The sequence below is a fragment of the Schistocerca cancellata genome, chromosome 3, assembly GCF_023864275.1.
Source record: "Schistocerca cancellata isolate TAMUIC-IGC-003103 chromosome 3, iqSchCanc2.1, whole genome shotgun sequence".
Lineage (NCBI taxonomy): Eukaryota > Metazoa > Arthropoda > Insecta > Orthoptera > Acrididae > Schistocerca > Schistocerca cancellata.
The window spans coordinates 815,583,926-815,596,039 of NC_064628.1; the positions used below are offsets into that span (position 1 = coordinate 815,583,926).

The following is a 12,114-nucleotide window of genomic DNA, read 5'->3' on the forward strand; positions in this document are numbered from 1 at the left end:
ATATGAAGGAAATAAGAAATTGTATGACTATCCTAATTTAGTTTCCTTCTCAAAAATTTTGAGGTATGTATAAATTAGGGGCTTTACCTATTTAATAAAATAATTACTTTCACAAATAAGAAGGTAAGTATTATTCGCATATATCTAATTTTTATAGTCTATGCTGGTTGTGTTTACTCTGCCCATTTCTTGTTCGACGATCCCCATGGCAGTGCTGGAAGGTGTCGACTCATTTATATGGGTGTCACAAATCATGTGAGAAGCACTCTAGCACGTGACGCTGGGTCTTATTTGTTGATGTTATCATGAAGTGGTATTTTTAACCGATGATGATGACTGGGGTTTATTGAGTATGCAGTGATCTCTTGGTACTCCTTTGCTGTCACACCTGGGGCGGTATGGCAGTTCGATGATTGTAGTAAGTTGGTGATTACCGACGATCGTCACCTAATATGTGCCGTGACGTCTTGGTACTCCACATCTGGTTCGGTATAGCAATTTGGTATTGTGGTAGGGAGAATGATGTTCATTTTGCTGAATCCATTTCTGGATAATGTTTGTTGGTACCGCTTAATATTCTGTTTGCCATTCGTTTGTATTTGTTTGACTATTCAAGGTTTATTTTTGGAGAGGTGGTTAGTGTAGTTACCATGCCTCAAAGTTCATTAAAAGACGTTTGTAACGATTTTCTTTGTAGGATAGGAGAGAATGGTATCTTGCTGTCTTCTGCCCTTCTTTGTCTTGCATCTTCTTTCCTTCTCTTCTTTCTTGCATTCTTCTGTTCTTCTTGGGTTAGGAATATGTGAATTTTAATGTAGCAGAGATATGGGATTTGTAGGATCTGACTGCCTTTCCAAATATAAGTTGATGAGTTTATTTCTTGTACCTTCTTTGTAGTCTCGTATCATGATTCTCCCCACACATGTCCATGAAGTAGCAGTATCGTGGCATATGACATGTCCACGCTGCGTGTTGTTCTTCTGAAGTCCAACCTTGTTGCAACCTGCATTTCCAGTGTGGCTTTGGTCTTCATGTTGTTTTCATTGTCCTAAGTGCTTTCTCAACATGTCTGTACCCTCTCCATCGCTATCTCGAAGCATCTGGTGTTAAGGAAACTGGCGATTGATGTTGGTGGTGATGTCCCTCTGATGCGTAGACATATTTACAATTTTAGTTTTACATACATTTGTTATTGTTATTTACAAAAAATCTCTGATTTTATGTAATGCAAAAATTTTCTGATAGTGGCGAAAATTATTAGATTGATATATTTCTTTATTCTAATTATGTCCTACCACTTCTTCATCCTTTTATGGGTTGTGTGTCATTTCTTGTTTGCGTGCTTGTTGCAGGATACTCAATGCTACAAGAAATTGTTAGTCTGTTTTGTGTCCCTTTTTTTCTTTTAATTATGTTGTTCTGTTGATCTATTAATTTAATTTGATTTAGTGGTTAGTATAAGGTAGCGTGGATGTTAGTTTGCCTAACCTCTTCCTCATTTTTCACGTGAATCTTTACGTTTTGCAGTATTCGGTGGCCTAACTTCTACTTCTGGTTTCTCTTTGCTGTGTTGTTCTTGTCTCTGTGGACTATAATTTCCTCTGTAGTTATTCGCGCCTTGGTCTCGCCATTTGCCGTTTCTGGCATCGTGACCTCTTTCAAAGTACCCTTGACCGTTGGCATTTTGATTCCTAAACCCATATCCACCACTGTATGAGTGTCCATTGCCGTTCCTATTTCGGTACCAATTATTCTGGTTCTCGTTTCTATGCCAATTACCTTCATTATGCCACTGTCCTGGTCTGTTAAATTGCCTGAAATTATTGGTATTAGGCTTACGATTATTATTATTGGAATATTCGTTCCTAGTCCTCTCCTTTTGCTGTTCCCTCTCCTTTCTTTTTTTCTTTCACCTCGTTTTCTTTAAACATGAATTCAATTTCCCTCAAGACCTCCCTGAATTCTTCGGTATTTTCATTTTTTCCTACTGTTGCCTGTTGATATTTTACCGGTAACGTCATTCTACATAGACGTATCAGCTCTCCATTACTGTATGGTTTGTGTAGGCATTTATTCTTTTTGTCCATTGTGTCAAGAATTTTACCACGCTTTTCTCCCCTGAGTTTTCATATGGTGTCATCTGATGTAACTCGTATTTAATTTTGTTTTGCTCCTCCTTAGGCCAATATCTTTCGAGAAATACTGTTCTGAACTATAGGTAAGACGTACAGGTAGCAGCGATCTTTTGCATCACCTCCGCTACTTTTCCTGACATGTGTGCACAAATGAAGGCAAGTTTGTGAGCCACGCTCCAATGTTTTGGCAAGCCTACTTGGAACTGATCTAAGAATGTGCGTGCATGCAAGCTACCTCCTCCTTCCTTGAAATGTTGAAATTTTCTTACTGTTAGGAAGTGGTCTGTATCATATCTACTCATAAATCCGGTTTGTGGCTGATGCATGGACTCAAATAATCTGCCACTGCTTGTGTCATCTTGCCTATTCTCTGGTAGTCTATGCCTGTCTGCATATGCTCAATTTCCTGCCCCATAGTTGCATCATATCGTAACACTGGTGAACGAAAGTGTTGTTCGTTTGTCTCTACTCTCGTCATTCGCGGTACTGTACCTGCGCTACTGTTATATTGTGTCATTGGATTTACTGGTTCAGTCGCCTGTCTTTCTATTGGTATCGGCTGACTGTATGTGTCCTGTTTTTCTAGATACTGTGCCTGGTCAACATCGACTCAAAGGAAGGCCTCGGCGCTTGTTCGTGACGTCACGTCAGCTAGGCACGGCGAACGCCAGGTCTGTTGCAGGCAGAAACGCCTGGGCGTGCTTGTCACTACAAATCCCTTATTTTTGGACCAAATGTTTGGTATTGTTTTGGATTCTGCAGTTTTATTTAGATGAAAGATTTTCTTACATCCTCTTTTGGAAAATGTAGTTTACATACCTGAAAATAATTTCCAAAATAATGACTGAAGTTGAACACTAATTCGATTTTATTAGAGATCATAACTTAGAATCTACACATCGTACTATAATTTTCAATGGAAATCTTTGCTAAAACGCTACTTGTCACAACACAGCTAACTGTATGATCTTTACTCTGAGAAGCAGTCTTTGCCTACATGCAGGTAAAATAAATCGTGCCTTCGAGTAAATAAAAAATAATATAGAAAACGCGATTTCGTCTATTCAAGTGTGAATACTAGTTGCTGAACTTCGTTTACTACGTAAGACTGACGACACAAAATCAGTAGTGGTGCCTGGGTACAATATCGTACAGGTCTTCAAAAGTTATAAATAAAGAATAAAGAACTATAAAAACTGAAAACATGGAACACTATCGGATTTACGTACTTTGGAATATTTGGTTGGTGAAAATGCATCCCTGTGAATGGCGGCAATCCACTTGCGACGAAGGTTTTTGTCGTTAGGAAACGAAAACACATGGACCTTAGGTCCATTTAGATAATTCCCGTTACAGCGAGGAACACAACACTTGTACACCATGGTGAAAACTCACTATAACTGCTGTAGTAGAAAAAAACACAATTCGTAACACAAAAGGAACGGCACTGCACAACCGACACTCCCGATCATATGCCATGCGGCATGCCTAGATGTTGTGACGTCACTAACGACTGATGACGTAGCGTCAGGGCCTTCTATAGAGTCGACGTTGTCCTGGTTCTGTGGTATGTCATGTATTACTTTAATCGGGGTTTTCTGTTTCGATTTCTGCACGAGTGTTACGTCTGGCCTTGGTTCTAATTGAACTTTCTTAGACGGCGCGTCTTTGTGTACTGAATTAATGCTTGATGTATCAGTTGTTTCGCTACAGGTGTAATCGTTCTCAGTCTTTTCTTCGATAGTTTGTATCAACTCTGTTCGAATCTTTTCAAACTGATCTTTGTTTTTAAGTTCTGTCTTATTGATCCGCTGATCATATATTTCAGTGCAACTTTTGCGACCTTGCTTGTTCTTCCGAAATTTGTATTGCTGTTCGAGTGACTTTTTTCGTAAAACGTTCCACCTTTTTGTCAACGTTTACGATGTCCAATTGGACCTTGTCCACGTCAGTGCGTAATTGCTGCTGACTTTGTGTTAGTACCTGAATTCTTTCTCTAGATTCTTTCACGTCTTTGTTTATCTGTGTGATCTGACTATCAATTCTAGCGATCCCTTCTTCCATCTGGATTTTAACCTGTTGAATCTGTGTCTTTATCTCTTGTCTCAAGTTCTGATTATCCTGCTTCAATTGCTGATGCTGTTTCGTCATCTGTGGATTCTGTTTCGTTATCTGTGTATTAATATCCGTCATCTGTGTATTGTTTCATTATACTATAGTTCATTTTTTGTAACATATCCATGATCGCGTCCTGTCCTGTAACATTGCCTTCTGCTGAACTGTGTGCTCTCATTCTATTGTTTTATACTCGGTCAGTTACGTCGTTTACTGGGCTATGCTGTGGCGTTTCTAAGTTTGATAACTGCAACAGTCAGTGGTGTTTTCCCTTCTCCCTGTGTTTTTTGTGTTGAGGACTAGTTGTGTATGTCATTGAACCATTACTTGGCGCAAACAACTCCGCCCACTGCCCTCTCTGTTGTGTATGTCTTGTGGTTGCAGCTATAGTTGCGTCTGTTACGGAACCTTTTCGTGGAGCTCGTTACTCCACAAAATTCTGTGCCTGTTGCTGAGGCATATTGAGAATGTGTACGAGAGGTTCGACGTATTCTAAATGTTCCCCCTCTTCCTCACTGTCTGCTTCTCTTTCGACGTCAGCTAACTGCCGATTCATTGACTTTATTGATGCGAATTCTGTCTCTGGATATGCGCCAAACAAACGCGTTTCTTTAGCTCGTTTCGCTGCCAATCTTTGCCATTTCCTGCGTGGGCTGTCTATTTCTGGCTCAGAATGTGCTCTACACGGAATTTCGTATTCTGGAAATTCGATGTTCTCGTCCCTTCGATTCCCATCTCTGTCTCACTTCTACCCCAATCTAATTGAGCCTGCTGATGCTGCAGCTCACCAGCTGTCCTATTCTCCGATTCACCGTCTGTCCTATTCTCAGGTTCGCCGTCTGCCCTATTCTCAACAAGCTCGTTTATGTGCTGTTTATCTGATTTTTTCCCCATCTTGTCTACCTGCTGTCTATCCTGTAACCTTTTGGCTTGTGCTTTTGTAGCATGGAAGTTCTTTCAGCACACCACAACCCTATATACAAAACTGTACGACCACTTATAATTTGGTTGAACCAACAACAATGACGTCGTGACTTCTCGGCTGTTCTGTCTGCTCTGTTACAGTCTCCAATCTCCACCTGTGCGCTTGCAAATGGCAAAAAAATGTTGTTTCTTAATTCTAACTCATTTGATACTGCGTCACTCTGCATCTCTGCGTCACTCAGCGTCTGTGCCTATCACCTGCCCTAACAGCTACTCAAAAATCGTAAAAATCCAAAATTTTCAAACACAATAACACAAGACCTTGTCCCTAAAATTCTACTTTCCTCGCTACTGGTATCTATTATAACCCTAGATCTTTGCAAATATCTCTTTGCGATATGAAAAAAATTACCAACTACGATAGTGACCTGCTGTGCCTACTTCTGGTTTTACCTATCCTGGCAGGGTCGCCATTTCCTGTGAGTGTATGGGTTTTATTGTGTCAAGTTGCACAAAGGATTGATCCAACAAGTACCCTTTATCTCCTGCAAGAAACAATTTCCACCTCACACTACTACAGAAGTCAGACAGACGCTCCTAATGTACTGACAAGAACTGCTTGAAAAACATTCAGCAACAAATATCTTCTGGAGTCGTCTGCTGTAAGGAAAAGACACAAAAATATTCTATATTCTTACATAACTAGTGGAATACTTGGGTACTGGAGTATTGCTAATTACTGTAAGAAAAACATTAAACGAACGAAAAATATTACTTATTGGAAAAAAATTCTGAGAAATCAAGTGAAACTTTTTCTTATAAAATAATAAATTTCTGGGTTCTTTTCAGAACAGTAGATTGCCTCTTATGGATAGGTATGCTATTTTACAAAGTATGGAAAGAGTTCTTTTCTCCCTTTCTTTAAGAATGTTATGTACTCAGCAGAAAGGCTGAGAGCTGTGCCTACACAATTTGAATAACTTTTCTAGGTACAGTAAAGGCTGTCAAGTGCGAAGTGTAATGGAGTGTACTGTTATTGACGACAGATGGGGCTCGCATATGCTGTAGCACACAATACCGTGAGCTGCGACGAGTGCTGTCTGCATCGCTCGCTGCTGACAAATAACACAACTATCTCTTTCTATCTGGATTGACCTTCGCCAATCAAACTCTCCCTATGCCTTGATGAAGTCAAGGACTCCTATCCGCCCCTAGTCTAAATATTAGCGTGGTACACTGGTCAGATAACCAGTCCACCGTGATGCCACTCAATATTCGCTCGCAGGCCTTTAACTAGTACTCTGTGTTCACACTGCACAATAAGTGTGGCGACCAACACAGTGAACAATACTTAATCATGAGCGACTTAACATAGAGTATCACTCCGATTTGCTAATGACACAGGTGCTCTCCCAGTGAAGTACTGAGGAGAGACTTTGTTCCTCGCTCTTTGCGTGCACGCACGAGTGCACTCACTCTCGTTACGTGTTCCTGCTCCAAGAACGACAATGGAATGGCTCCTTTTTCTGGGAAAGTTGCAAGGGTATATGATTCGCTGTCTTCCCTCACTCCTCTAGCTCTTTGCGTCAGAAATATTCCACTGGTCAGCATTGCTCTTTTAAACGGGAGAATGACGTTTCGTTTAAGTCGACCATTGCAGAACTATGTGGCATCTCAGTTAGGCATATATTGTCCTCATATGAGAACTCCGTATCTATGCAGTCGGTCCATCAAAAAATGCTCTCCCACACAATGTAAAGGAATTTTGCTTTTAAGTCAAAGACGGGTGTCGTTATCCCTTCGCTCTGGCAAAAGCTGTCCTCTCTGGGCAGTCGCTTCGGCCAAAGTAGGTATGTTGTTGACCCACCCCTCTGAAGGGACGGACCTCCCAGTGGGCTGGTTTCCTCTTTAGAACGAAAATTCCTGTGGCCATCATGTTGTGTACGCCAGCCTCGACTTTTTCACCTTGGTGCGCACTTGCAATTTACTTATTAGATTTGCACATTTCTTACATGAATTCATACAAAATGGACTCTACCTTATCGAGTTTGGGTTCGAATGAAGCGTCTTGATGTGCAAAAAACGACTGGGAGGACGGAATATGTAAGAAATGAAGGTAAGGAGATCATTTCACCTTACACAACAGGAATGTAATTTGACTTATTAAATTTTTAAAGCAAAGTTACAAAAATCTCTATATCTCAAAATTTCACGAAAAGTATTGAAAATGTTTTTAAAATTGCTGCCACCTGCCACGAAAACTGAAACGCTCACTAGTGGGCTATAGGGGCTAGTTGGACTACCACTGATTTAAACCATTTAATTACATCAGGCCTCTTCTCAGACCTTTCAGTCGGAGATACTTTGTAATACAGCACTGTAATTGCTGCCTCTCACACGAAACAGTTTCATTAACAACGCATGGCCACACTGTTAACTCACTTTATGGCTTCTCGAATGATACTGTGGATGGCACACCGTCATGCAAACAGTCTAAAGCGCCAGATTTGCATCTGGTGGCTAAAACTGGAACTAATTTTTTCCAGCGTAAATCGCTTCCACATTGAAACATTGGCAAATATAACAACTATCGCTGCCATACATTAATTGGAGTCCACATCGGACCGCCGTGACTAGTTGCACTTTAATTATAACCACCCGGTGCTTACGTTCTATTGTAGTTTTATGAGGGATAGTCAAAAAGTTTTAATCATCACCTCAAAAAATGTTACGTAATGATTTCTTTTTTGTTGTCAGTTACAAGTCTGCAGTCCTCGTACACACAGAAATCCCCAAGCCAGAGTACTGTAGAATGTCAATACAGAAACCAAAACAAAATATCAATAAAAAGAGAAGACAGAACTGTCATCAAGCCGAAGGTTGTTTTCAGTACCACAGTGCATCACCATACCTGGATTAGAATAGCAAAGTGATTGACAGTTGGGTTTAGGGAGGTGGGGGAATGTTGTCGGGTCACCGTTTCGCGCAAGTGCAATAGGCTCTTGTAGCAGCAGCTGCGTAATTTAGTGCTGATAGCGTTCATATCTTCACCTTTAACGTGCAGTATTGAGTTCGCTTTGTAGGATCGTAACAGCAATTTCACAGGTCACTTAAAATATTCCGTAAAGGAAAAGTACCACACTGGGAAACAATGCACACAAGAACAAATCACAACAATTTTTTTTTAGGTCGTAGTTGTCGTCCTGCAGCTGAGGTATAATGAAGGAGCGCAGGAGTGAAGGTGTGACCAAACTCGTGCTCTGATTGGTTGCTGTTACGACTGCTGTCCTCTAACACAGCTGTCTGTCAGTCACAGGATGAAATGTCGCAGGAAACTAACTGAGGGATTGTTTTGTTCCAAGACAACGCCCCAGCTTACTCTGCACAGAATACAGGCATCTACACTGAGGTAACAAAAGTTATGGGGTATCTTCAAATATCTCGCCGGACGTGCTTTTGCCCAATGTAGTGCAACAGTTCAAAATAGCATGGACTCAAAAAGTCGTTGGAAGTCTCTTACAGGAATATTGAGCCATGCTGCCTCTATAGCCGTCCGTAATTGCGAAATTGTTGCTGGTGCAGGATTTTGTGCACGAACTGACCTCTCGATTATGTCCCATAAATGTCCGATGGAATTCATGTCCAGTGATCTGGTGGCCAAATAATTCGCTCGAATTGTCCAGAGTGGTCTTCAAATCAATGGTGAACAGCTGTAGTCCAGTGACGTGGCGCATTGTCATCCACAAAAATTCCAACTTTGTTGCACTAGAAATGCTCTGCAAGTAGCTGAACATATCCATTTCCACTCAACAGTCGATTCAGTTGAAGGAGAGAAAACAATCCATTACATGTAAACATAGCTCACACCATTATGGAGCCATCACCATCATGCACAGTGACTTGTCGACTACTTGGTTCCATGGCTTCGTGAGGTCAGCACCACACTCGAAACCTACCATTGGCTCTTACCAACTGCTCCATGCTATGTGCAGATCAGTATCCATGACTTTTGTCACCTCAGTGTATATGCTGGTTCTCTGGTCTGTCAAATTTTGCCTCAAACACATAGCTTCCTGCGAAATGGAACCATTTAATGACATGATACCCAATGACATCTTCGCAGAATGAGGAAGTGGTGATTTTGGAGCAGAACGTTTCCTGAGTAGTCAAAATGCTGACTTTTACGGCCAATGTCTCCACCAAGTATTTTTAAAAAACTTTGTGTTCTGCCTTACGGCAGGTCCTGTCACGGGGGAAGCCTAATCGAACACATCGGAAATGGGTCTTGAGTTTACCTAGTCTTAACATATGCCCCTGAATTGAAGGTACACGAACTCTCGAAAAATATCGATCTCTCAGACAACATCTATCTCTCGGACAACATCTATCTCTCGGACAACATCTATCTCTCGGACAACATCTATCTCTCGAAAAATATCAATATCTGGAAAAATATCGATCTCTAGAAAAATATCGTCCTCTCGAAAAATATCGGACTCTCGAAAAATATCGACCTCTCGAAAAATGTCTCTCTCTCGAAAAATGTCTCTCTCGAAAAATGTCTCTCTCGAAAAATGTCTGCCTCTCGAAAAATGTCTGCCTCTCGAAAAATGTCTGTCTCTCGAAAAATGTCTGTCTCTCGAAAAATGTCTGTCTCTCGAAAAATGTCTGTCTCTCGAAAAATGTCTGTCTCTCGAAAAATGTCTGTCTCTCGAAAAATGTCTGTCTCTCGAAAAATGTCTGTCTCTCGAAAAATGTCTGTCTCTCGAAAAATGTCTGTCTCTCGAAAAATGTCTGTCTCTCGAAAAATGTCTGTCTCTCGAAAAATGTCTGTCTCTCGAAAAATGTCTGTCTCTCGAAAAATGTCTGTCTCTCGAAAAATGTCTGTCTCTCGAAAAATGTCTGTCTCTCGAAAAATGTCTGTCTCTCGAAAAATGTCTGTCTCTCGAAAAATGTCTGTCTCTCGAAAAATGTCTGTCTCTCGAAAAATGTCTGTCTCTCGAAAAATGTCTGTCTCTCGAAAAATGTCTGTCTCTCGAAAAATGTCTGTCTCTCGAAAAATGTCTGACTCTCGAAAAATGTCTGACTCCCGAAAAATGTCTGACTCCCGAAAAATGTCTGACTCCCGAAAAATGTCTGTCTCCCGAAAGATATCGGTCTCCCGAAAGATATCGGTCTCCCGAAAGATATCGGTCTCCCGAAAGATATCGGTCTCCCGAAAGATATCGGTCTCCCGAAAGATATCGGTCTCTCGAAAGATATCGGTCTCTCGAAAGATACCGGTCTCTCGAAAGATACCGGACTCTCGAAAGATACCGGTCTCTCGAAAGATACCGGACTCTCGAAAGATACCGGCCTCTCGAAAGATACCGGTCTCTCGAAAGATACCGGTCTCTCGAAAGATACCGGACTCTCGAAAGATACCGGACTCTCGAAAGATACCGGACTCTCGAAAGATACCGGACTCTCGAAAGATACCGGACTCTCGAAAGATACCGGACTCTCGAAAGATACCGGACTCTCGAAAGATACCGGTCTCTCGAAAGATACCGGACTCTCGAGAGATACCGGTCTCGAGAGATACCGGTCTCGAGAGATACCGGTCTCGAGAGATACCGGTCTCTCGAGAGATACCGGTCTCTCGAGAAGTGTCGGTCTCTCGAGAAGTGTCGGTCTCTCGAGAAGTGTCGGTCTCTCGAGAAGTGTCGGTCTCTCGAGAAGTGTCGGTCTCTCGAGAAGTGTCGGTCTCTCGAGAAGTGTCGGTCTCTCGAGAAGTGTCGGTCTCTCGAGAAGTGTCGGTCTCCCGAAGACCGTCGGTCTCCCGAAGAGCGTCGGTCTCCCGAAGAGCGTCGGTCTCCCGAAGAGTGTCGGTCTCTCGAAGAGCGTCGGTCTCTCGAAGAGCGTCGGTCTCTCGAAGAGCGTCGGTCTCTCGAAGAGCGTCGGTCTCTCGAAGAGCGTCGGTCTCTCGAAGAGCGTCGGTCTCTCGAAGAGCGTCGGTCTCTCGAAGAGCGTCGGTCTCTCGAAGAGCGTCGGTCTCTCGAAGAGCGTCGGTCTCTCGAAGAGCGTCGGTCTCTCGAAGAGCGTCGGTCTCTCGAAGAGCGTCGGTCTCTCGAAGAGCGTCGGTCTCTCGAAGAGCGTCGGTCTCTCGAAGAGCGTCGGTCTCTCGAAGAGCGTCGACCACTCGGAAAGCGCGGACCACTCGGAAAGCGCCGACCACTCGGAAAGCGCCGACCACTCGGAAAGCGCCGACCACTCGAAAAGGGCCGACCACTCGAAAAGGGCCGACCACTCGAAAAGTGCCGACCACTCGAAAAGTGCCGACCACTCGTAAAGTGCCGACACTAGAAAAGTGCCGACACTAGAAAAGTGCCGACACTAGAAAAGTGCCGACACTAGAAAAGTGCCGACACTAGAAAAGTGCCGACACTAGAAAAGTGCCGACACTAGAAAAGTGCCGACACTAGAAAAGTGCCGACACTAGAAAAGTGCCGACACTAGAAAAGTGCCGGCCTCTCGAAAAGTGCCGGCCTCTCGAAAAGTGTCGGCCTCTCGAAAAGTGCCGGCCTCTCGAAAAGTGTCGGCCTCTCGAAAAGTGCCGGCATCTCGAAAAGTGCCGGCATCTCGAAAAGTGCCGACATCTCGAAAAGTGCCGGCATCTCGAAAAGTGCCGACATCTCGAAAAGTGCCGGCATCTCGAAAGTGTCGACGTCTAGAAAATTGGCGACGTCTCGAAAGTGGTCGACGTCTCGAAAGTAGTCGACCTCTCGAAGAGTGTCGACTTTTGGAAGAGTGTCGATTTCGCGAAAAATGTTGATCTCGCGAAAACTGGCGAGCTCGTGTAAAATGATATTCTCTTGAAGAAATTAGATCTCTCGGTAGATATCGATACCACGAAATATATTGACGTCTCGGAATATACCGATCGCTAGAAAATTAGCGA

At 42.8% G+C, this 12,114-nt stretch overlaps 1 protein-coding gene across 1 annotated transcript; it reads right to left on the reverse strand.

Moving 5' to 3' along the window:
* Positions 1-2,903: 2,903 nt before the first annotated feature.
* LOC126176589 (G2/mitotic-specific cyclin-B3-like) lies at positions 2,904-11,866 on the reverse strand. The gene is made up of 3 exons (XM_049923750.1): positions 11,685-11,866; positions 10,809-11,532; positions 2,904-2,954 (listed from the first exon to the last, which is right to left on the reverse strand). The coding sequence occupies exons 1-3, from the start codon at positions 11,864-11,866 to the stop codon at positions 2,904-2,906; spliced, it is 957 nt and encodes a 318-aa protein (XP_049779707.1).
* Positions 11,867-12,114: the final 248 nt, after the last annotated feature.

Excerpts from the sequence above, each read along its gene's own strand:
- LOC126176589 (XM_049923750.1), bottom strand. The coding sequence starts at position 11,866 with ATGCCGGCACTTTTCGAGATGTCGGCACTTTTCGAGATGCCGGCACTT. Across the intron at positions 11,533-11,684 it reads AGGCCGGCACTTTTCGAGAG|TGTCGGCACTTTTCTAGTGT; the intron begins GCCGGCACTTTT and ends GCACTTTTCTAG. Across the intron at positions 2,955-10,808 it reads CGACACTTCTCGAGAGACCG|GTATGTAAACTACATTTTCC; the intron begins GTATCTCTCGAG and ends AATTATTTTCAG.